The following is a 25996-nucleotide window of genomic DNA, read 5'->3' on the forward strand; positions in this document are numbered from 1 at the left end:
ACTTTCAGATCACTGATTTGTGATTACTACTCTGGGCTTTCAACAATCCCTGTCAAGGATCCTTTTCACTCCATCTACTGGACTGCCGCCAATTTCAAACCTCCAGGCAGAAATGAACAGAAGAGCTCTTTGCAGAATGATTAGCCAACTCTTTCCAAAATGCTTCCCTGGCGACCCTGGAAAGATAAGCTCTCTAGAACCAACCAATGTGCACTGATCAGGAATGTTCACTATCGGTATGGAGATCCGGGGATCAGATGGTCATGCAATTTGTCAGTTCTGGAAGTTTACATTGCGCTGTGTTTTCTGACCTAGTCAAGGGCACAAGGAGGGATTCTTTCATTCTCTGGGTGATTCAGGAACTCTTGGGGGGCAGGGCATGTGGGTGAGCCTCAGTCCAAATTCTCCAAGATCTCTTTGCCCTTGTCTTTGTTCCATCACTGTTTTAAACCCCTGAGAGACAGATGTGTGAGGAAGTGGGCAGCAGGGCCAAGTCCATGCAGAATGGTTTCCTGAATGATTCAGCACCAAAAGGCTGGATGATACCCAGGGCTACTGGAAAAAAAAAAAAAAACCTCCCAAGCCACGGAAATGACAACATGGCAGTTCTTCTGAGGACTCTCTGGAGAAACAACCTGAGATTCCTATGACTGTATTTGACTTGGCGTCTGGTTCTTTGCTCCACCCAAAGTCCAAAGAGTTGTCTCCCGTGCCAGGAGCCCAACAGATGGGAAAGCCAATGCCCCTGACAGGCTGTGGCTGGAAGATGAGGAAGTGAGGATATGCAAGCGGGGTGTGGGGCAAGGCAGGGGTCAGGAGAGGGAGCTGGAGCAGGATCAGGCAGGCGCCCCTCCACCTGCCTCTCCCTACTCCCCCCTCCCCTCCCACCACTCTGCCCAGGCAAGCAGAAGGTGGCTAGTATCCTGGGTAGGAATGTGAAGATATGAATGCCTCCACCACAGACTTACTTTGAAGATGAAATCAGGTAATATGTATAACACATTTGACATAGCACCTAGCATAAAGTGAACAATAAATAGAGCTTTTACTAGTATTATTCACCTATACTTGAGCTTTCCTCATCAAACTACCGCTCCTCCTTGGCCCGACTGGGCTCCCTTCCATAGCTATGCCTTTGCACGTGTAGTTCTTTCTGCATGGAAAATCTCCACCAACCCACTCCTCACACTTTTATCCTACTGATAGAATTCTTCTGCTTCTCCAAGTCTCAGTTCAAGAGTCACCTCCTTGGTGAAGCCTTCCCTGATTCCTCCAGGCGGAGCCCTGTCACCACTCCTTGATTCCATTGTCAAGTTTATCCTATTGTGCCCTCTGGGCAAGTCCAACTTTCTCCTCAGACCATGAGCCCCTCAAGTACAATGGTTCTAGCTTCTCATCTTTGTATCCAGCACCCCAGCACACAGCAAGCACTTAATAAAGGAAGGGAAGGATGCAGATTGAAATAGGATCAAGTTCAACGACTTAAAAGGGTGAAACAGAGAAGCAGAAGCTACCTTTTGAAAGTGGGTGCTGAGTTCACCTCGATCCTTCCTAAGTCCTGATTCTTAAGAAGAAAGTTGGTTTTGACTACCTGTTCTGGGATGATCAGGAACTGGCTTTGGGGATTGCTGAAATTTGTGCATTCCACTTTTCTGATACTCTCCCCATCCACCCAGTTGGCTGGGTTATTTTCTATATCCCCATACCAAATGCCACAAAAGTTGAAGAACAGGAAGGAGAAAAGACCGGGAGTTTTAGGGAGTGACGCTGAGTTCCAGGACACCCAGGTTAATGCAGGAGATGGGATCCCATTTCAGAAGCTGGCTCCAGAGAACAGCCATGGCTAGGTGGGGACCGGAGGGGCACAGGGTCTTAGAGAGCCAGGGCTTAAGGCCTCCACTGACCCTAATTAGAACCAGGAACATCTGTGCTACCTTGGGTCACTAGCTGCCATCATGAAAGGGTAACTTTATAGGTTCAGTTCAGTTACAGAGAAGTAAAGTTCTAGCTTGAGATAAACTCACTACAAACAGTTGCCCCAAGTAAGGTTTACAAAGGGCTTCTCAACTCATGAGATGCTCGCATGGGGACAAAGGGATTTTTTTTTTTTTATTTTGGCCAGATAAAGTTCAGAAATGCTGCATATGTCGTCTCTCTCTTTGATGTAATACTCACTAACCTATCAGCCATGCACACGGGTCCTGCATTAAATAAGCCTCCTGTAACTCTGTTTTACCCCAAATCTCAGCTGACTATGGCAGAGCCCGCCACCAGGCAGCAAGAACAGACTACAAGGGTGTGGATACTTTGATGCTCTTGGTCAGGGAGGCCCCCGGAACTGCCGGCCGGTCCCCCGCAGCATTTCCCCCAGGGAACTGTTGCTCAATGTCAACTACAAAAATCCTTTGCTATGGTTGAAAATGGCATGAGTCTAGGAGTTTAGTAACTTTTAAAATTAATTTTGAAGACATTTTTATTACCACTCATTCCTAAGATGAATGACTTTCCTCATTAAATTCCCACTGGTCTTTCTCTAAATATTACTTAATTGTATGCAAGTGGACCTCACCGATGGAAACCGAACTTGTCCCGTTCTGTGACATTTCAATCTGGTTGCTAAGCTTCTTGTGGTGAATCTGTATCCCTCCAGAGAGTTTGGCAAGTATCATTTTCCATTGTCTAGGACATAAAGAAGACTGGAGAGCGCTAGACCATGGAGTACAGACTCCAACTTCCAATGCTTTTCTAGACCTACTAAGGGGAGGAAAAAGTGACCTCACAGATCTCTGGCTAAGAAGGCTGCTAGCAGCTCTTGGTGAATGCCACAAACTTTCCAAGGTGCAGTGGAGACAAGACTCCCAGGTAAAGTAGGTCCATTACAGACTTGCTGATGCCAAGATTCCCCTGGGAGGGATGGGTGCTCTTCGTGGTCCCTGGAATCTCAGGTTTTTGTAAATATCTGACCACTTGCCTTCTGATGTGTATGTGCTCAGCCTCCATGGTATCTCAGACTCTGGGAGAGGAAAGGAAAGGGTCTGATAATGCAACCTCCTCCCCCAAACCCAGCAGATGACAGATATGCTGCCATTGGGGGTGGGGGGCAATTTCATTCCTGCCTCAACCCTGGGGGTGCTAACTCTCACTGAGTGAGGTGCGTTGAGCCACTTAATCTCCAGGCCTTGGGTCACTGTTGTTGCCCAAGGGAACAGTAAGTCATTAACCAAGTCAAAGCTTCCACCTTGCTCTGTGAGCCTCTGAACTTGATCCAGGGTGATCTAAAGACAGTCCCCTCTGATCTCAGTGCATTCCCTTGAGGATGCTCAGAGTGGGAAGGCTGGGCCATGGCCCCAGCAGCCTACTGAGGAGGGGTACCCAGAACCAGCCTGCTCCGCCCCTGCTCTTTCCCCAGCTGCACCATTGGCCTGACTCCCCTCTGATCAGATGCTCATTTCACTGAGGTCTTTCAAGGTCTTGGGTTCTGAGTACTTGGGGTTCAGTCTCCAAGCTCTTCCCCTGAGAAGGGCAGCTAAGGACCAGGCTCTACTTTTCCTCCCAATGGCTAGTGTGTTTTCCTGGCATCATCACCAGCTGAAAACCCCAAAGAGCTCCTGCCACCCGCCCTAATGGGGAATATGATGGAGATTTAAGAGCTCTGAATGTGCTCCTGTTTACTTCTCAGCGACCGAGGACTTGTCCACACGGCCACATCCAAGGCCTGACTCAGCCTAAAATCTGTCTGGGAGAGTTTAATCAAACCCAGAAACAGATTTTTCTGCTACTGAATCAAGACAGGTGGCCCTGGAGCCATCTCTTCTTTGAGTAGAAAGAGCTGGGTGTGGGATTTGGTGGGACCTGGCTTCAAACCTGGTTCTGCCATTTACTAGCTATGTAGAGGTTTTCCTTCTTTTGTCAAGTAGAGGTACTGATGATATTGGTGAGGATATGCATAGACGTAGTTAGTAAGCCTTAAAGCCACTAAATGTCGACTGTCATCCCTACATATTGCCAGGCTCAGTCAATCAGCTCATGTCCCAGAATCAATTCACAGTTAATATTAGGTAAAAATATTATTGGAAAACCTTTAAAGAACAGATGACAAATGGATACTAAAGCATAGTGATGGGTTTCGGCCAACTTTCAAGGGCTGTCCTTTCTGATGCGGTATCTGGCACAAGTCCTTGTGAGCTTGAAAGTTTCAACAACAGGCTAAATTTACATGTGAATGGCATGACATTACAGAGTTCTACCCAGTGCACAGTTACAGCCAGACTCTGTGACAAATGAAAAATGGATACTAGCTTCGAGGAGAAATTTTAAATATGCCTTCATGAGAATTCTATTATATAAACAAGCTACGTTATTCCTAGCCACCTCCTTCAACAATTTGCTGTTCCATCTTTCTAGAATGCGGTTCTGTGACTCTGCATGGCAAGCTTGTCTGCAGCATTCTGGTTCCTGTGTCACCTCCTCAGATGTCTTCCCTTACGACCCTGTGACCTCCCTGAATGCCTATCTCAGCACCCTGCCTATGCCCCGAACAGCACTATCAAGTCCACTCATCAGTGGTTAAAGGTTTCTTTCTTCCACGACACCAAAAAACAAGGACTTGGTCTCCCATTTTTACGGCTATAGCACTGGTGCCTAATCAGAGCCTGGCACATAGTAAGTACCCAGAAGAGTAACTGTTGACTGACATAACAAGTTATAAAACTCTTACATGCTAATTCATTTAAAAATTATAAACTACTGAAAAACAGAAAAAAATTAAAAGTTACCCTCAAAGACAACTTTTACATTGGCATGATTTTTTTTAACCTTGTTATAAACTTGCTGTATTTTATTTTGCTTGTAAAACTTACATTAAAAAAATTATAATCTAAGAATGTCATTATTCTATTCCATTAACTTTTTAAATAATTTTAATTTCAGAGAGTGCACACATGCACGTGCGCGTGCACACACACACACACACACACATACACGTGCACGCATGTCTGCTTCCCTGCGAACGAGGGAGGGGCAGAGGGAGAGAGAGACAATCTTAAGAGGCTCCATGCCCAGCACAGAGCCCGATGAAGGACTGATCTCATGACCCTGACTGAGATCATGACCTGAGCCGAAATCAAGAGTCAGATGCTTGGGGTGCCTGGGTGGCTCAGTTGGTTAAGCGTCTGCCTTTGGCTTAGGTCATGATCCCAGGGTCCTGGGATCAAGTCCCACATCGGGCTCCCTGCTCAGCGGGGAGCCTGCTTTTCCCTCTCCCTCTGCCTCTTCTATGGCTTGTGCTCTCTCTGGCTCACTCTCTCGCTCAAATAAATAAAATCTTTAAAAAAGAGTTAGATGCTTTACTAACTGAGCCACTCAGGTGCTCTTCCGTTAACTATTTTTAATAAGGTTATTCTTTAATTTACTCATCCATACTCCTTTTACTGGGTATACATGCTATCTAAATGCTGTACTATTTTAAATAATGTTAAAGAGAATAACACCACATTTTTCTTTATCGGGATTCTTTCTTTTGAGTTGATGTTTGGAAATGAAATATTAGATTTGAAGTAAATAGACATTTCTAAGAATTTTGCTTTATGTTACCAAATTATTTTCTAAAAACATTGTGCTTGTTTAAGGTTTAATTCTTCACATGTATTTCCTGAATTTACCTAGAATTTATGTGGGTATATGTGATATGACTATATAAATTTTGGGGCCAAATTTTTAAAATCCAGACGGATGCTCAAAAAACCTTATAATGGACCTATGCATCTCTATACATATTTTGAATAGATCAAACACTATAGACTAATATTTAATTATCACATAACTTTAAAAATTAGTTCCGGGGCGCCTGGGTGGCTCGGTCGTTAAGCGGCTGCCTTCGGCTCAGGTCATGATCCCAGAGTCCTGGGATCGAGTCCCACATCGGGCTCCCTGCTCAGTGGGAAGCCTGCTTCTCCCTCTCCCACTCCCACTGCTTGTGTTCCTGCTCTCGCTGTCTCTGTCAAATAAATAAATAAAATCTTTAAAAATAAATAAATAAAATAAAAATTAGTTCCAAGTTTACCCATTCTGACTGGTATGAGATGCTATGTTGCTGGAGGGGAGGTCGGTAGGAGGGTGGGGTAACTGGGTGATGGGCATTAAGGAGGGCACGTGATGGAATGAGCACTGGGTGTTATATGCAACTGATGAATCACTAAACTCTACCTCTGAAGCTAATACACTACATGTTAATTAATTGAATTTAAATTTTAAAAAATTAAAAATTAAAATTAGTTTCAAGTATATTCTTTTCTGATCCATCTCCCTGCCCATTATTTTTCTTTAAGTATATACTCTTGATTCTATCTCTGTCTTGTTCCTATGGAGGTAATAAAGCCAGGAAATTTTGTGTTTCATACTGGATTTAACCTATCAAAGTTGCATTATCACCTCTTCTCATGCCCTAGCTAGAAAAATATGCACAGTTGTTCCTAATGACACAAACAAGGATGGTCACTGCAGAATTCTTTGTAAGACTGAAAAATTGGGAACTTTCATGCCCATCAATTTATAAAGGAACAGCTAACTAAACTATAGCCCATCTACCCTATGAAATACTACAGGAAATTAAAACATGAAAGGGGATGGAGCTCCAACATATATTATCAAGTTATCAAAAAACCATCAAGTTTTAGAACCATTCATGTTGTAAGATACCATTTATCGGGGAGGGGAAGCCCACAAAATGATTTTATTTTTAAGGTCCACGTATTTGTATATAAAGTCCTGCTCAGAGATCTAGAAGGATCTTTACCATTAGCATGGTTGCCTCTGAGAGGGGCTTGGGTCTGAGTGTATAAAGGAGGCTGTGCTTTTATTTGTAACACATTTTTTACACAGATAATGTATTCAAACTGTTTCACACGGGCAATTAGAACTTATTAAACAGGGGCACCTGGGTGGCTCTGTCGGTGAAGCGTCTGCCTTCGGCTCAGGTCACGGTCCTTGGGTGCTGGGATTGAGCCCCACATCGGGCTCCCTGCTCAGCAGAGAGCCTGCTTCTCCCTCTCCTCCCTGCTCATGCTGTCTCTCGCTCTCTCTCTCTCAAATAAATAAAATCTTAAAAAAAAAAGGAATTATTAAACACTTAGAGGTCATACTCTGAAGGGATTATCAGCTCTTGGGTTGCAGTCTCACACACACACCTTGATGCCATAGCACCATGCAGGTCCTTCTGTGGGTGCTCAGCACAAACTTAGCTCCAGCGAGCACCCAGGGCATGAACACTCTGCAGAGCAGGTGCACATTCAGCCCCCAGGGAGATGCGCTATGACAGAGTCCTCACCCTGAAGGAATCACAAAGACTCTGCCAGTTTAGGTAAGAAAACCATGCTCAGGAAAGAAAAGGGCTTGCCCGTGGACTGGCAGTGACTCAGAGCCCGGCACAAGTGGCATCTAGGCTTACCAACTGATGGGTCATGAACAGTTGCTAAGCATGCTAACTGTCCCAGCCCATCAATGACTGGTCAGAGCTGGTTAATGGCTCTTGGAGGGTGTCCCTGGGGAGGGGGTAGCTACTTATCCAAAGCACTAAGATCCCCAGACTTGGGTCTTCATCTTCACCATATTCCAGTGTTAGACAAAGAATGACAATAACTGCCATTTACTGAGCGTCTACTATTTGTCAGGCACTGTACTGGGGGTCTGGGATACATTCTCTTACTAACCACTGACATCCAACCCCTACAGCAGGTTGCACTCTTTCCCCCGTTTTAGAGATTGTAAAAACGATACTCAGGGAGCTGAAGTAACTTGCCTAGGGCCCCATGGGATGGGATGGAGCTTGAACTTGAAATCAGACCATCTGTCTTAAAAGGCATGCTCTGGAGCTCTCCAATAGACTACTGAGGTTTTCAAAGAAGGAGATTTATTTGCAAACCTGAAGCTCAAGTGGAGTTTCCAGGGGGCTTAGCTTTCCCGTCTCGGCTTTCCCCGACCCCCAACCCTCCACAGCGCACACAAGGGCACACTCTTCTTGCACAATCCCCACCTCCCAGCTGCTCCCCTGAAAACAGAAACTACATAGGATACTCGCCTGGGAGACAGTGGTTCTAATTACCAAAAAATAAAACTTGAAACCACCATTCCAGAGGACCGCATTCTCCTCCTCTTCCATAATCCCACTTGCGAGTAGTCTGGATATTCAATTTAAAACGAATTAGGATGGCAACCTGAGTGAGGAAGGACGTCAGCCCCAGCTTTAAAAAACGCAGTTAAGGGAACATGGAATTCCACTCCCGAGAAAGGTGACCTCTTGACTCATCAACTTTATACATCCTCTGTGGCCAGAGCCACCCCTGTGCCTTGATGTGGTCTGCTGTGAGGGCAGCCCAGAGCAGGCAGCAGCCCCCCATGCACCCCAACACCGCCACTCACTGAACGGGGAGCCAGGAAGCCCCACCCGCTGACAGACTTCACCGCCCAGCGGAAAAGTCAGGCCTTACTTTTTTTAATGATTTTTTTTTTTTCTATTGTGGTAAAACACAGAGAACGTAAAATGTACCATTTGGACCCTTCATACGTATGCTGTTCATGGGCGTTCAGAACATTCACACTGCTCCGCAGCCGCCGTACCGTCCATCCCCAGGCCATAACTTCGGACTCCCTAAGTGTTTCCACCACCCCCCACCCCCCCGAACCGCTCTCATTTGGTCCACTTCTCCAGATGGTTCTCTGGTTTTCACAGAGGCTCTGTGTTTGTGAGTGAAGCCTGCAGCGTGACCAGTCCACACTGCACAGGCTCCTGCGTGGCCCCTGCTCTGCCAGCAGAGCCGGCTAGGACCCCTCTCCCCGCTGCCCAGAGGGCTCAGGGGCTGCCACCTGTGCCTCCTCTTGGCCAGGCCCCTCCCCCTCCCCCCTCCTCCCCTTCCTCCTCCTCCTCCTCCTCCTCCTCCTCCTCCCCCCAGGTTACTATCCAGCACCTCCTTGAGCAGCTGCGTGGTCCTGGGCAGTTGACTGAACCTTGTGGAGCCTATTCACCTCTGCCCAAAATGAGGCCACTGTATCTAGCTCGGGGGGAGGGCTAGGCACTGATGTCCTGCCCCGTCTGTCCAAGGGCCCCGACCTGCTGCTCCCATTCTGGTCAATTACTTTCCTCCCCATTCTCATCTTCCTCCTTCCCTGCTCTTCTTCCCCTGACCAACCCCCCCTCACTCTCCTTTGGAGGGAGCCCCCCGTGCTCAAGTTATCCCAGGAGGTGTAGAAAGTAAGAGTCTCTCAGTTATCTGAACCCGAATGAGCTTGCCTTTCCCACCTCTTCTCTCTGGCGGATTCTAGTAAAGAAAAAAAAAAATGCCCACTTAGATGTCACAACTCATAGTGCAGAATGTGCCAAAAGAGCCAATTCCCCAAAAGCCAATTTACAGCCTAGAAGGGGAGCTTTCGGGGCTCTGGAAAATACACTCATGTCCTGATTCTTGCCAAATCGATATTCAGACTTATGACATCCTTTCTTTGCCTCCTCCCTTTGTGAGACAAGAAAGACAATCCCTTGACAGGTTTGAAGAATCAATCATTTATTTTTAAAAGTCAACAGGGGGAAGGAGATGATCCAGAGTCTTTGAAAGCCTCAGAACACAGGAAAGAAAATGAGTAGACAAAACCAGGTTGGAAAGGCCTTCTGTAGATGTCCCATGGGCCCACGTCTGTAACTTTAATCTTCTAGAAGGGAAAGTAACTCTGGATGATGTTCCCTTGCTTGGAGAACAGATGCTGGTCACTAGCATTATGTCATTTCTCTGCTCAGAAACCTTCAAAGGCAATGAGAGCTGTCAGGAGAGGGTCCTCACTTAGCTTCCTGATTTAAAATTCCTCTTTCGCAAGCACTAATTTACAGGCACACTGAACTATTCTCACTGTTCCTTAAACATGGTCCAAAGATCGCTCCTGAGTCTATTCCTGATGCTTCTTCCGCCCAGCATGTCTCTCCACCACCATCAGCTTAGCCAGCACCCTCCCCATGGCCAGTCTCGGATGCTACCTTCAGTCTTTCCTGGATCCCTCCACAGCACGCAATCCACCTGCTCTGCACTCCATGGCACTTGGAGCCTCTCTCTTTGCATCTGTCTTGCAGAGGCAACAGTGAAAACCAATTATGTTCTATTATGTTATAAAATACATAGGTCTACTTCGGGATATACATCATAGTCACATACACCTTGCCCTCGCCTCTACACTCAATGATCAGCTCTTTAAAAGCAACATGTGAAAACCACATTGAGATACCACCTTACACCAGTTAGAATGGCAAAAATGGACAGTGCAAGAAACAACAAATGTTGGCGAGGTTGTGGAGAAAGGGGAACTCTCTTACACTGTTGGTGGGAATGCAAGTTGGTACAGCCACTCTGGAAAACAGTGTGGAGGTGCCTCAAAAAATTAAAAATAGACAACCCTATGACCCAGCAATTGCACTACTGGGTATTTACCCCAAAGACATAGATGTAGTGAAAAGAAGGGCCATATGCACCCCAATGTTCATAGCAGCAATGTCCGCAATAGCCAAACTGTGGAAAGAGCCGAGATGCCCTTCAACAGATGAATGGATAAAGAAGATGTGGTCCATATATACACTGGAATATTACTCAGCCATCAGGAAGGATGAATACCCAACTTTTACATCAACATGGATGGGACTGGAGGAGATTATGCTAGGTGAAATAAGTCAAGCAGAGAAAGTCAATTATCATATGGTTTCACTTATTTGTGGAACATAAGGAATAGCATGGAGGACATTAAGAGAAGGAAGGGAAAAATGAAGGGGGGGAATCAGAGGGTGAGATGAACCATGAGAGACTATGGACTCAGAAACAAACTGAGGGTTTTAGAGGGGAGAGGGGTGGGGGGATGGGTTAGCCTGGTGATGGGTATTAAGGAGGGCATGTACTGCATGGAGCACTGGGTGTTATACAAAAACAATGAAATGTGGAACACTACATCAAAAACTAATAATGTACTGTATGGTGACTAACATAATAAAATTAAATTAAAAAAATAAAAAATAAAAGCAACGTGTGTCTGCTCCAGTCTTCATCACTCACCACCTCACTCCATGCCTGGAACTTACTGGATGCTCCATAAGCATTAGTCCATCAAGCTTTGCAACTCATAGCCCTACTCTTAGCCTACAGCCTGTGGACACAAACTCCCCTGCCACATGTAACTTTGCCAACATTGATAAGGACGCCTGAACTCAGCAAGGCACACATCCCCAAGGAATGGCTGCACTTTGCAGGAAAACCAAGAGGGATTAGAATTTCCTCCCTTTGGTGAGCTGATGAAACACTAGTTCTGGTGTGAGATTGATTTGTGAGCTCAATTTTGTGCCTTGGAAGAGACTGGTTTCAGATGCTAGAGAATGGTCATGGCCTCAATTTCTGCTTTACATATCTGGCATCATTAGCTTAAGCTATACAACCTCCTAGGTGAAGCTCTGAGTTTTTAGACCCCTTCTCAATCTCTCAGAAAGCTGCAAAAAAAGTCAAAGAGCTGCACATTCCTCGTTTCCAATTTATCTTTAAACCACTTTGCCATACACTGTGGCTTAAGACACAAAACACATTGCACCAGGGGCCTGCAAAGACTTTTGAGCAGAAACAAGCTTGTTCTATGTTATGTTTTAGGAAATCCTATGCCTGTGGGTTGAAGTAGAAATCCTAGAATGCCTTCCGAAGTAGAAATTCGTTGCCAAAACAGAATTTATAACTCAGTTGTCATGGCAGCCAATCTGTCACGTTTCACTCAGCCTAAGAATATCTAAAACCTGATGATTCTGAGAATACGCTAAGTACAAGAGCCAGGTGTGATCACCGTAAGGGGCCCAGGTTAACATCCATTTTACTGCTCCTGATCCACTGCCTTTCTATGGATCTCAAAAAATCCCTGACTTCTTCCTCATAATGTCATTGTTTGGACACAGGCTTTCAAAGTACCCAGGCTTTAACTCCTACTTTTCTGTCACATTCTCTGTGTGTATGCCTATGTGTGAGACTCTCCAAAATATGCGGGAAACTTGGGTCTCAAGAGCATGGGGGACCATGGACAAGAATGGAAGGGAATAAAATGAGAGTGGCTACAGATTTTCAAGGAAGACTTACAGTTCTGGAAAAGCCTGCATAGGACAGTGGAAACACTGACACAGGTGGAGAGGATGGGGTTAGCCTAAAGTTCTAGAAGCTTCTGTGTGCTGAAAGAGAGGCAGCCACCCATACTATTCAGGGGGAAAGGCAGGTTTGGGAGGCAGAGATGGTCTAAATAAGACACATGATCCCAGAAGAGTCCAACTGGGGAGCAATAACCCAGTGGGTCTCCATCAGGAAGCAGGCTGGTACGGAGGGGGATCCCAGCAAGGGTATAAGAAGCAAAGCCTGCAGAGATGGCTTAAGGTGCTGAGAAATACATCCAGTGGGAGGGCTGTTCATGTCCCCAAACTGGGGTGTACTCTAACTCTCTGGCTTATATTCAACAGGTAACCGTTCCTAGTCAAAAGATCATCAAGACTTCATTTCCCCTCTTCAAAATCCTTTGTGGCCCACAGTTAATCAAAAATAATTTCAATATCCAGACCCACTGATTCACATGTTTCAAGGTCCCATAGGCAACCTCTTACCCAGTGAAGGCAAACCCTCAGTATCTCCTCCAACAAGTAGTCGGTCAGCCCCCGGTGGCAAGACAATCCAGCCACACCTGGTACCCATCCCACTATTTTTTTCTAGCACAATAACCTAACCCAAAGGTAAATATACCCACATACTTTATAACAAAATGTAATATAAATGTTTTTACCTCTTGCTTCTGGAGTCACACGGACTAAAGCCATTTCCTTTTTACAAGGTAGCATGTCAAAGGTTTGAACACACATCCTACTTTCTCCATGTCCTCTCTATCCTGTGGTAAACATCCCTGGGTGCCTGGACCATTTCTCACAGTACAATTTTCCAGACCCCTCACGGTCTGACTATACATCTCAAGAAATTCTCCAAGCCATCCTGATAAGGTACCCAGAGGTGAGCACTGTGCTGAAAGATAGTCTGACAAGGTCTGTCAAAGCACAAACATTGTATTTGAGGCAAGAAGGAGCAGGGAGGGAAAAGCTGGGAAAGCCTGGGACTAAATCCTACTTAAAAGGACAGAGATGATCAAATTGGACACAAAAGCAAAACCCAACTATATATGCTACTTACAAGAAATGAGCTGTAAATACACAGACATGAATAGGTTCAAAGTAAAACAATGGAAAATGTATACATGTGTATCATGGAAACACTCTGCATAAGAAAGCTGGTGTGGCGGGGTGCCTGGGTGGCTCAGTCGGTTAGGCATCTGACTCTTGATTTCAGCTCAGGTCATGATCTCATGGGTCGTGAGATCGAGCCCTCCATCAGACTCTGCACTGGCCATGGAGCCTGCTTCAGATTCTCCCTCACTCTCTCTCCCCCTCCCCCCCACTCACATGCTCGCTCTTCTCTTGAAAGAGGGAAGGGAAGGGAAGGGAGAAGGGAAGGGAGAAGGGGAGTGGGAAGGGGAGTGGGAAGGGGAGTGGGAAGGGGAGTGGGAAGGGGAGTGGGAAGGGGAGTGGGAAGGGGAGGGGGAAGGGGAGGGGGAAGAGGAGGGGGAAGAGGAGGGGAAAGGCAGAAGGGAAGGGAAGGAGGAAGGGAAGGGAGAAGGGAAGGAGGAAGGGGAGGAGGAAGGGGAGGAGGAAGGGAGAAGGGAAGGGGAGGAGGAAGGGAGAAGGGAAGGGAAGGACGAAGGGAGAAGGGAAGGGAAGGAGGAAGGGGAGGAGGAAGGGAGAAGGGAAGGGAGAAGGGAAGGGAAGGAGGAAGGGAAGGAGGAAGGGAGAAGGGAAGGGAAGGAGGAAGGGAAGGAGGAAGGGAAGGAGGAAGGGAAGGAGGAAGGGAAGGAGGGAAGGGAAGGAGGGAAGGGAAGGAGGGAAGGGAGAAGGGAAGGGAGAAGGGAAGGGAGAAGGGAAGGGAGAAGGGAAGGGAGAAGGGAAGGAGGAAGGGAAGGAGGAAGGGAAGGAGGAAGGGAAGGAGGAAGGGAAGGAGGAAGGGAAGGAGGAAGGGAAGGAGGAAGGGAAGGGAAGGAGGAAGGGAAGGAGGAAGGGAAGGGAAGGAGGAAGGGAAGGAGGAAGGGAAGGGAAGGAGGAAGGGAAGGAAAGAAGGAAAGAAGGAAAGAAGGAAAGAAGTAAAGAAAGCTAGCTAGCTGGTGTGGCTATAGTGTTATCAGGAAAGTAAACTCCAGCACATGGAATTATTACCCAAGATATTAGGGGATATTTCATCAAGGGTCAACTCAATGTGAAGACACTATAATCATAGATGTTCATACTCTTAAAAACAAAAAAAAGTATGTCAAGTAAAGTCAGGAAACACTAATTTAGCATTGAGGGCATTAGAAGATTAGTAAAACAGTCACTTCCCCAGAGCAAATTCCATCTTGTAAAAAAAACAAAAAACAAAAAACAAAAAACCCAAGTATTTAAAGATTTTCAGAGTAGATATGAACAGCAAAAAAAAAAAAAAAGACACCCTAATATCCCAGTCTTCTTCCTATCAGCTGATGTGATATTTGCCAGCTCCTATTTTCCGTCTCCACCCAGAAAAGGAATCTTCTTTTAAAAAATCTTTTTATTATGGAAATTTCCAGGCACACATGAAAGTAGAGAGATTGTACCTATCACCATCCACCTTCAACACCCTCTTTTTTTTTAGAATTTACCTCTTCTGTTTCATCTACTCAATGGCCTTTACTATTTTCGGAAAAAGTATTTTAAAGGAAATCCCAGATATCACATTATCTAACCTGCAATTACTATTGTAGGCTTCTCTAGCTGATAAAGGCAATTTTTAAAAAAGCATAACCCCTCGAGGACCTGGGTGGCTCAGTTGGTTGAGCCTCCTACTCTTGGTCTCAGCTCAGGTCTTAATCTCAGGGTCCTGAGTTCAGGACCTTCCACCCCCAGCATGGAGCCTACTTTAAAAAAAAAAAAAAGCATAAACCCAAAATTTTACAGAATAACAACTCCTTACTATTAGCTAATATTCAGTAAAATTGCCTCACAGATGTTTTTTTTTCTTTTGGTTTGCTCAAATTATGATCCAAATAAAGCCCCTATATTGCATTTGGTTGTCAGAGTTCCTGAGTCTTTTTTTATGCTATAGTAATCCTTTTTTTTTTTTAATGCCATTGATTTAAGAGAAACTGGGTCGTTTATGCCAAAAAGTGGCAAAAAAGAGCTCTTTTTGATTTAAAGATCTCATCTAGAGATGATTACTACAACCACATAAATAAAGAGCAATAATATGAAAGTTTAAGACTGAATTCTTTAATACATACTCTTTGTTCCAAAACACTCCAGAGATTGCTTCTTTTTGCCCAAGGAAGTCACTGAAACTGTTTAACTCAATTTGAACCACATTACAATCCCTTAGACCCCACTAGAATCATCAAGGGCAGAGACATTTTCTCAATTCAATCTCAAGTGAAATTCCACCTGCATTTCAAAAGCACGAATAAGATGTGTTAGGTTCTATCTATCTCAAACTACAAGCAAATTCCAGAAAATTAAGATGGAGCAAGGTCTTCAGAGAGCCCCCTAAATCTGAAGGAGATGAACATTGCCAAGTCATAAGTAAATTTCTTCTAACCTCAAGGCCTGCTGTGGCATATGGGAGCCATCAAGGAATGCAGGAGTGCACACCCAGGGCTTCAGCGTGTTCAAACACAGCCAAGCAAATGGCATCTCAACGCTTTTCAAACACAGCTTAATATAGACATACTCAGAGCTTGGAAGAGGTACCTATGAAAACCATGGCCCAAGGCATGTGGTGTTAGCCAACCAGTACCACAGAACTATTTCCGACACTTGCCCACAGCAAACTCAAACTTTATTCTCTCTCAGAGTTCTCGGAAAGCCAAAATCTTGGGAAGAAAACGTTCAGAAGGCCCCAGGCCCAGAGGAGAAAAATACAAGAAAGAAAACAACAAAAGGAAAAACAAAGCACGAAATGACTGCCTTTTCTTGGCTGTTTCCTGCTAAGTCTCTCTCTGGTTTTTTTCAGAAATTGTAACACTTGATAGCCTCAATAGGACGCATCAGTGAACCAATAGCCGTGTATCATGCCTCCTCCTGCCCACTGGCAGGACTGCATTCAGTCCCCAGACGGAAGGTTGTCTCTTAAATAAGGGAGGTTGCATAGCGTCAGTAAGCTCCCCCTGGAACTCCTTTTAGGGGTGTATAATTTATACCAACTGTCAAGTCTTAATTTGGACCTGCATCACCTGATCTGCCAGTCTGCCTACACTGCCTCCCTGTAGGAGGCGATTCTGCACCCAGGAGCCCCTGCTGGAATTGAGCGTGAGGTATCTAGGTAATCTGTTCTCTGACCCCCATTCCATTCCCAGAGCAGCAACTGTGAAGCAACAGCCCTCCCTGCAGAGCTGGTTCTGATGTGGTGAGGAGCTCCTGTTCCACTGAGGACATTCCTAGTCCTCCAACATCCAAGAGAGGGGACAGGAAGGTCTCTACCACTGCAGCACTGTTGTTAAAGGAGCCTCTTCGGCACATGCCCCAAAGGGAACAGCAACAGCTTTATGGGCACCAGGTTGACCTCAACTGGAGGTAAGTGTGATGAGTAACTTTATGTGTCAACTTGGCTGGACTGAAGGACGCCCAGAGTTGGTAAAACATTTGTGGGTGTGACTTTCAGGGAGTTTCTGGAAAAGATTAACATTTGAATTGGTAGACTGAGTAAAGATCACCCTTCTCAACGTGGGTGGGCATCATCCAATCTTTTGAGGGCCTGACTGGAACAAAAGGGCAGAGGAAGGGCAAATTCTTGTTTTCTGCTTGAGCGGAGATGTCCACCTTCTCCTGCCCCTGACACCAGCACTCAGACTGGGGCTTACTCCACTGGTCCCCTGGTTCTCAGGTCTTTGGGTTTGGACTAGAATTATACCACTGGCTCTCCTGGGCCCTCAGCGTCCAGAAGGCAGATCATATGAGCCAACCCCTTCTAAGAAGTCTTCCCCTATTCCTCTGGGTTCAGTTTCTCTGGAAAACTCTGATTACCACATTGAGGATCCAGCCACCTGGGACGGTCAGACTGAGAGAGAACTCTGAAGTTCTATAGGGGGAATGTTGCCCAAACAGGACACCTGCCCAACTGTGAGTTTTATTTTTGCACCATGTCATTTTAGACAAACTACTCAACCTGCCTCTGCCTTTTCTTAAGGTCACGAGCTTTGATGTGCCAAGGCCACAAGGGGCTCTGACGAGGCCCTTGCACAAAAGCAGAGCTTGGGAGCGCTGCATGAGAGCTGCTCTGCTTCAGTGGCTTGGTTTCCCCATGCTGACACCCATGTATGCAGATGCTGGTTAGAGCCCACTCTGCCCCTTTCTGCCAAAGCTTCTCTCCACCACTATCATCCATATGACACTGACTCCAGAGTGATGCCCTCAGCCTTTGTGATGCCCCAGTACTAGCTCACCCCTTCTCCACGGGTGCATAAGACCAATACGCCTCAAAAATGACCCCATTTAGACTATCCAACACCATGGTCCTGAGCTGGTAAGCTCTACCTCTCCTTTTTTTTTTTTTTTTTTAAGATTTTATTTATTTGAGAGAGAGCAGAGAGAAAGCAAGCACGAGTAGAGGGGAAGGGCAGACGGAGAGGGCAAGGGATAGGGAGAAGCAGACTCCTCGCTGAGTGGGGAGCCCAATTTGGAGCTCCAGTCCAGTGCCCTGAGATCATGACCTGAGCTGAAGGCAGACGCTTAACCAACTGAGTCACCCAGGTGCCCCTAAGCTCTACCTCTTGAGGCTGTTCATTTATATTTAAAATGGGAGTAATGATGCCAGTCTAATAGAATTTGGGGGAGTATCCAACATAGAAATGTGTATGGAAGGTCTCTGAAAACTGTATAATGCTATATAAAAGCAGGCTAAGAAATCAAAGTGGGAGGGATAATGTAATCCTCTGCAGGGCACAATAGGAGAAAAGCTAGAATGAGAAAGAATGTTCTGTTTTTTACCCAGCCCCTGAAATGTCTTTTAGTAATGAGTACACAGAAAGGTAAAGAGTGGTAGAAAGTGGTTTGCAAACATAAAATGAGAAATGATGATTAACAGTTACATTTCCAAATAAAAATCACTGTTTGCACATGTGTATATATAACGATGAGAGATGCTAACTTAGGAGCAAGTTACAATGATGATTTTCTTAGTGTTCCGTAACTGCACAGTTAGAACAGAATTCCAGATGTCATCGAGCTCCTTCCTGCTCCAGGCAGAACCTCAGCCAAATCATTCTCATCAAATAGGTCTCTAATCTTTTTTTAAAAAGCTGTCCAGGGAAGGAGATTGTAAAGTTTGTCTACGAAATGGCTCAACATTTCTCAGTTTCTCTTCTACTCAGGGACAATAGGTCATCTACTTGCAACACACCCTCAAAAACATGTGTCCAAAAGCAGTTTGCAAACATTTAACAGTGAAAAGTATAATCATCTATTATTTGGAGGGAAAGCGTTCCCTAATTTCTGGCGACGAACACTGGGAACAGTGGAAAACATGCTCTGCTCATGATCCCAGTAACAGTCCCCCTCGTTTTGTGAATGTTCGCCTGTGTTATTAGTAACAGGTTAACTTGACATAAAGGGGATGAATGTCATTCTGATATATGCAGAACTGTCTTCCTGTGCAACTGCCAAAGCAAATAGGGGCTGTGACCATTGGGTTAACAGCTGAAACCATGTCCTAGAGCAACAGCTCTCAATCAGGGAGGATTTTAGCCCCTAAGGGACATTTGGCAGCATTTGGAGACAATTTTGGTTGTCATGAATTGGGGAATAATGCTACTGCCCATTAGTGATCAGGGATACTGCCAAACATCCCCAATGTACATGACAGCCCCATGACAAAGAATTTTCTATCACCAAATGTCACTAGTGCTAAGGTTGAGAACCCCCATCCTAGAAAGAGATCTGGAGCATAGAGCAAAAGAGGGGCTTGTAAGGATGGGGCTTCAGTGAGAACTCCAATGACCTGTGTTTGTCCCAGGCTCTGGTCCCACTCTGATTCTACACAGTGAGAGGGACAAATCACTCTAAAGCTCTGATAATTATACTGTATTCACAGAACTTTATGAATGAGGTCCACCCATAAATGCAACAACTATCAATTATATTAGTTTCTAGTTAGTTATTTACAATGTATGGCAGATAGAGTGGAATGGGAAAAGCCAGAAATCCTCAAATGTCTGCATTTCAAGAATATGGTCCTACTTGTGAGCTTCCTCTACACCGGGTCCTTAATCTGGGGTTCTCACCACCCAAAGGGTCTGTGAGTAGAATTCAGAGACTATGTGGATTTGGGTGGGAAAATATTACAGATTTTTTTCACTAATCTCCAACTAAAATATAGCATTTCGCTCTATTATGCATGTAGTGAACAGACCACAGCAGTACCTGACATTTTGTGAGCAATAAAAATCATAGGAATCTTGGGGCACCTTGTTGACTCAGTCATTTAAGCCTCTGACTCATGATTTTCTCTCAGGTCATGATCTCAGGGTCATGAGATTGAGCCCCACATCAGGCTCCATCCACAGCTTGGAGCCTGCTTAAGGTTCTCTCCCCCCCCCCCTTTTCCTTCATTCCCTCCCCATGCTCGCACTCACAGGCTCTTGCTCTCAAAAAAAAAAAAAAAAAAAAAGGATCACAGGAATCTTCACCTCAATGTTCTATCTTATTATTTATATTCATCATTACTTTGAAATTATAATTGTTATTAGACCTGCTGTTGGTTCTTAGCTTGTAGTGTTAGTAATAGAGCATGTGCCTTTCTATGTCGCAAATTTGTTTTTCATAATCTGATGACCTATGTACATTTAATTGGTTGCCTCTGTAATCCTGGGCATCTTATTTGATATATTTAAAAATGGTCATCTGAAAAGGGGTCCATTAGCAGACTGTCAAGAGCTAGACTGTCAAGGAGCTCAATGGCACAGGAAAATTTAAAAACCCTGTTGCGTAGAGATAGACTATGACTCAGAATAAGCCCATTTCACAGCTTGTTGCTGTGGCTAAAGGGAGAGCTGATGGTCCTGTGGAAAGTGTGTTCATTGTTCTGGTTCAGATGGAAGGCCTACCTGGTCCCCTTGGACGAAAGCCGGTATGGGGCCCCTGGCCTGCACCGAGGCCCATGCAACCTTATGCACGTCCCAGTATGGAACCTGAAAGGCCAACAGTCTGCCATGTCTCAATCATTACCCAGAAGGTGAGCCCCTTTAATCTCCCACCCTTTGCCCTACTTCCATTCCAACTTTCTATATTCTTGTGCCCCTGACCCAGGCTCCCCAAATGCTCTTCCCTCCCCAGTCCCTGGAACCTTGTAGTGGAGAAAATAAATCCCCAAACATCTTCAACTCATGCAGAGTACACTCCTTCCATCTGGCTGCTTAGCTAAAGCCTGGCTTCTTCCCAAGAATACAACTTCCCAATCCCTAAGACTCAGGGTCAGGAGGAGGCTTAGCTTCTTCCTTCCCCAACAATGGTATTTCCAAACTGTTCCTCCCCCACTCACAGGTCATCTGATTTTATCACCATCTCCACCTCTTCATTTTGTCATCTACTGCCTTCTAATCCCCAGCCACATTTGTGAATGCTTTTAGCCTCAAGCCCCTAACCCTGTCAGTATTCCAGGGGACATTAGTAATCCCATGGAGAAGACACCCAGCCATCTTGCCTCCAGGGACCTTTGCCCACACTCAGCCTTAGCCTCTTTATCCTGCTGTGTAATCACCTGGAACCTACCACCTGTAACACCCTGCATCCCATTCTGACCACAAGCTCCTAGAGGCAGTAGAGTATAGGGTGGAAAGATTGAGTTATGATGCCAAACTCCTTGGGTTCAAATCCCAGCTCTACCGCATGCACTAACTGGGAGACCTTGGACAAATTACTTGATCTTTCCATGCTTATAAAAGGTGAGTAATAATAGTTCTACCTCATAGGGTTACTGAGAGATTCAAGTGAGTTAATGTGTACAAAGCATCCATAATAGGGCCTGGCACAAAAACAGAACTACTGAAACACTGGCTTCCATTTTCATACTTTCAGATTTCTCATGGTTGTTCCTCAAACCTCCTGAGGCTTCTAATCTTCCGACCCTCCATTTCTACAATAGTATCCTTTTACTCCCATCTTTACCTCCTTCCCTAGCCAGCCACATTGTCTCCCATGGTTGCTTAAAAAATATTTGTTTAATGGATGAATGAATCAATGATCCATAACTCTTATCTCAACTATTCTCTTATTCATACCTTCAATTCCCTTTGTCCTTTCTAATAAACACCCTTGACAATACAGCAGCCCTAGATCTAACAAAAAAATCTATATTCTCTCCTCCTACTCCTATTGACTGTATCCACCACAACTTCAGCTCTGCCCATCATTCCTTTGTGTGTATCTAGCCAACTCTCTTTCCTGGTCCTGACAACACTAATGTCTAACCTTTAACACACTTCTCAAACCCCTCTTCCCCACTGCTTCTTTCTTCACTCTTGGCAGATAACTTTGCTTCCTACTTTATAGAGAAATAAAGGCTGACACATACACAAACACATACAGAAGTAAAGGCCCCTCAACTTTCTTCCCCGTTCTTTAAATGTATCTGCATCCTCTAACCTTCCCATTCTAGTAGAAAAAAAAGTCCTCTTTTTGAGTAAGGTCAGTTTCTACTCCAGCACTCAACTTCTGTCCAACCCATTGGATCTGTAACTTTCTCTTTTAATTCATTTTATGGTTTTTTAATTCCACTATAGTTAACCTACAGTGTTATATTAGTTTCAGATGTATAATATAGTGATTCAACAATTCTATAGAGTACTCAGTGCTCATCATAAGCGTACTCTTCATCCCCTTCACCTATTTCACCCATCCCCTCACCCACCTCCCCTCTGATAACCAGTTTGTTCTCTATAATTAAGAGTCTGTTTCTTGGTTTGTCTCTCTTTTCCCTTTGCTCTTCTGTTTCTTAAATTCCACATATGAGTGAAATCATATGGTATTTGTCTTTCTCTGACTCACTTATTTCACTTAGCATTATGTATTCTATCCATGTCATTGCAAATGGCAAGATTTCAATCTTTTTTATGGCTGAATAATATTCCATTATATATACCATCTCTTCTTTATCCATTCATCTATCAAACACTTGGGCTACTTCCATAATTTGGTTATCATAAATAATGCTGCAATAAATGTAGGGGTGCATGTATCTCTTTGGATTAGCATTTTTGTATTTTTGGGGGTAAATACCCAGTAGTAAAATTACTAAATTGTAGGGTAGTTCCATTTTTAACTTCTTCAGAAACCTCCATATTGTTTTCCACAGTGGCTGCGCCAGTTTGCATTCCCACCATCAGTGCAAGAGGGTTCCCCTTTCTCCACATCCTTGCCAACACCTATTTCTTGTGTAGTTGATTTTAGCCATTGTGACAGGTGTGAGGTGATATCTCATTGTAGTTTTGATTTGCGTTGCCCTGATGATGAGTGATACTGAACATCTTTTCATGTCTGTTGGTCATCTATGTCTTCTTTGGAGAAATGTCTGTTCATGTCTTCTGCCCATTTTTAATAGGATTATTTGTTTTTTAGGTGTTGAGTTTTATAAGGTCTTTATTTTTGATACTAATCCTTACTGGATATGTCATTTGTAAATATCTTCTTCCATTCAGTGGGCTGTCTTTTAGTTTTGTTGATTGTTCCTTTTGCTGCGCAGAAGCTTTTTATTTTGATGTAGTCCCAATAGTTTATTTTTGCTTTTGTTTTCCTTGAGACCTGTAGCTTTGAAGCTCCTTGAGAAGGAAGCTTTATATTTTATAACGAAGATTATTAGTAGGTAATAAATGGCAGGAGTGGATAAATTCTGCCAAGATATCAGCTGGCCTCTAAGAATAAATTAGACACTCTGTGAAGGTCCATCTCTCACATGGAGGCCAAGCAAAAAAAGTATTGCATGACTTCACAGAGATTCTGACCAAATCGTAATGTTTAGAAGAGTGACAAAATCAACGCTGGTCAATCGCATTAAGACTGACCAAAACACAACTCTTCTTACAGAGAATGATTTAATAAAAATATTAACTAACTGGCTAATCCTACAAATTTCCAGAACATCAAAATTGTTTGGTACCAGCACAGTTCATCAAAGGAGGTTGGAGGCCTTTAAAAGTAGGATAGACCTGGCCAGGGTGGATTAAATGCCCATCCTAGGACCCTCACCATCTCTAATTTTTCTTCTGCATGAATACACCAGACTGAAATGTCTAAAAACACGGAGATTTTTCTGAAAAGCACAGGACCCTGCTGGCAGATGTTTTACACAGAAAAGAAAACAGCTCAAAATACACCAGACTATTTCAGTTACAGAAGCAACAATGCAAAAAAGAAAATTAAGGCATCTGGAAAAAGAGTCATTGAAATAGATTTTTCCCTAAGCCACGGCCCTGTTCACTGTTTCTCCTGGGAGTGAGATTGTACCACCGGGACACGTGACATGGACAGAGCTGCCGCTTTTCAGGTATATGGCTGGCACGTAGGAGACTGCAACAGACAGGGTCTACAGGACCTTCCCCCCACGACCCTCGAGGGCTTCAAGTCTGCAGAAGTATCCTGAGGGTCAGAGTGAACATTCCACAGCCCCAGGGGAAAAGTGTAGCAGAAATAACCGAGGGTCTGCAGTCAGATACATCCAAATTTAAATCCTGCCCAACCACTAACTAGTTGCCTGACTACCACGCACTTAACCTCTCGGATCCTTATCTGAACACATAAGCACATTTCCTTCCTACCTTCAAGCACATTTCCTTCCTACCTTCGTGGTGAGGATTAAGCTAATGACATAAGTCAAGTGCACACAGAAGGTAGATAATTGATCCCTCTCTCCTTTGTCTCCTGCCCCTCAATCTAAACAAGGCAGAACTGAACAAGAAAGCCTGTAGCCTGACTCATTGTGTTACTAGTTCTGAAGAAAGAACTGATCAACAACAGGGAACAGCCTGGGGGAAGTCTGGAAGTCACTACAGACCTTTCTCCACATGAATAAGGGAGGTCAGAAGCCAAAGGAAGGAATCAAGTCCTAGAAAACCAAACAAAAAAGAAAGTAGGGGGCAGCCCTCTTATTACTGGTTTTCCTTCCTGTTTCTATCCCCAGATAGAAAATATATAGAATAAATAGAAATGTCTTTTTTCTGTCAAAAACTATACCCCTTCTCCCAACTCTGAGTCAGCCTCCTGCCCAGATTCAGGTATGCCTGATGTAGCCTTAAAGCAACTGCCATCTTCCTGCTCTGAGGACACCTCAAAAAGAGGCATCAGGTGGCAAAGGGGCTCCTGACTAGGGGTTTAGCTTGCCAAGGGCCTTGCATATCAAGCATTTGGTAAATATGATTTAGACTTGAGTTTCCAGGAAGTCAAAGGATATGACACTCTTCCTCAAGTTTATGCCAGAAATGGCCAAAGATTCCACACTCATTATTTTCTGCTTAATTCTCTGCAACAAACATTTCTTGAGCATCTACCCTATGCCTGGGTGCTGGGTGCCAAAATACATTAAGGAATCACAGCTGAGTTTACTTTCCCCCTCCACAGTGTGGCACACTGTCACCTCAGCTACAAGCTACCGTATCACCTCCGATGTCCACATTCTCAAATAGATTATAACCTCCCTGCGGGCAAGAACCCGCTCTTCTATTAGTGTGTGTGTGTGTGTGTGTGTGTGTGTGTGTGTGTGTGTGTACACACAACAGGAGGAGGCAAATGGGAGGTGCTCAGTACTTGACTGAGTAGAATACGCTATAATGAATTAATAAAGAAAGTGCCCCTTACCTGAAGACAGGAGTGGCTTGTAGATTTCCTTTAGGACAACATTAATAACGGCTGAAATTTGTGGAGGCCTTACCAAGGGCGAGGCACTATGCTAAGCTCCACTTCCTGACAATCCTGGGGGATGCCTTCTATGATTAGCATCATCCCCAGTTTCTAGATAAGGAAGCTGGGCCTACAGGACAGACCTGAGATGTCCCGGTCATTCAGCAGCAGAGCCAGGCCTGGAACCCATGCAGTCTGACTCCAGAGTCCAGCTCTTAGCCACGCTATACTGACTCTCAGGGAACAGGGAGAGCATGTCCTCACAGGCATCGATGTCAGTGATAAGAATCTGATGTGGCTGAAGGAAGGCAGGCAGTGTCCATGCATCACACAGGAGAAGGTCTACCTTCACCTTGGACCCCTCTTCTTTTTCCTTCTTGCTCTCTACTTGCGGGACTTTTCCTATGGTAGCTGATCTCTCACTTCAACTCTAATGTGAAGGTCACTGTCAGATAAGATTTGCCCTTCTTAGACCCAGAGTCTGATGCCTTTAGTCACTAACGGCACTGAAAAAAAGATCTGGGGACCAACTGAAGACCAACCAGTCTGGTCACAATTCAAGTGTGCTCATAAACCAGTTCACTTTACCCGGTGACATTATGAGGATCCCAGGGCAGCATCCAGGCTGCGAGTGGATTGCAACATCCCAGGAGATCTTAGGGTTCCTGGGGTGCAAGACTCCTAGTTAGGTAAATGGCAAAAGAACCAGAAACCACTGCCAGTGGTCCCCCAATACTGGTTCTCCCTTTTCCTCAGTATCAGAGAGCTCCTACAGGAACTGTATAATTGGGCACACAGCTGCCCAGAATAAAGCCCACATATTTCCATCTGCCTTGAACCAAATGTGGTCATGTAATTAAGTTTTGGCATGGGATGTTAGTGGAAGGACTATACACAACTACCGGGAAGTGCTTCATAAAGGGAAAAAGCATGCTTGTACCCTTTCCTCTTTCCCTCTGGCTAGAATGCAGACGTGATGGCTGGAGCTGGAGTGGACACCTTGGACAGTGAGGTGAACTCCATAGTAGA

The 25996-nt window shown here is 44.8% G+C and overlaps 1 protein-coding gene across 3 annotated transcripts in view; it reads right to left on the reverse strand.

Moving 5' to 3' along the window:
* The window catches only part of CCDC3 (coiled-coil domain containing 3), a 119108-nt gene that overhangs the window by 37427 nt on the left and 55685 nt on the right, over positions 1-25996 (reverse strand). The window contains exon 3 of one of the 3 annotated variants that reach the window (XM_078075148.1): positions 9530-9788. The exons of the other annotated variants lie outside the window; for them this stretch is intronic. Within the exon in view, the coding sequence (XP_077931274.1) occupies positions 9561-9788 (228 nt within the window). The 3' untranslated portion in view covers positions 9530-9560. Of the gene's footprint in view, positions 1-9529; positions 9789-25996 lie in introns of those variants that run through there. 3 annotated transcript variants of the gene reach the window in all.

This window comes from Halichoerus grypus, chromosome 6 (genome assembly GCF_964656455.1).
Source record: "Halichoerus grypus chromosome 6, mHalGry1.hap1.1, whole genome shotgun sequence".
NCBI classification, from domain to species: Eukaryota; Metazoa; Chordata; class Mammalia; order Carnivora; family Phocidae; genus Halichoerus; species Halichoerus grypus.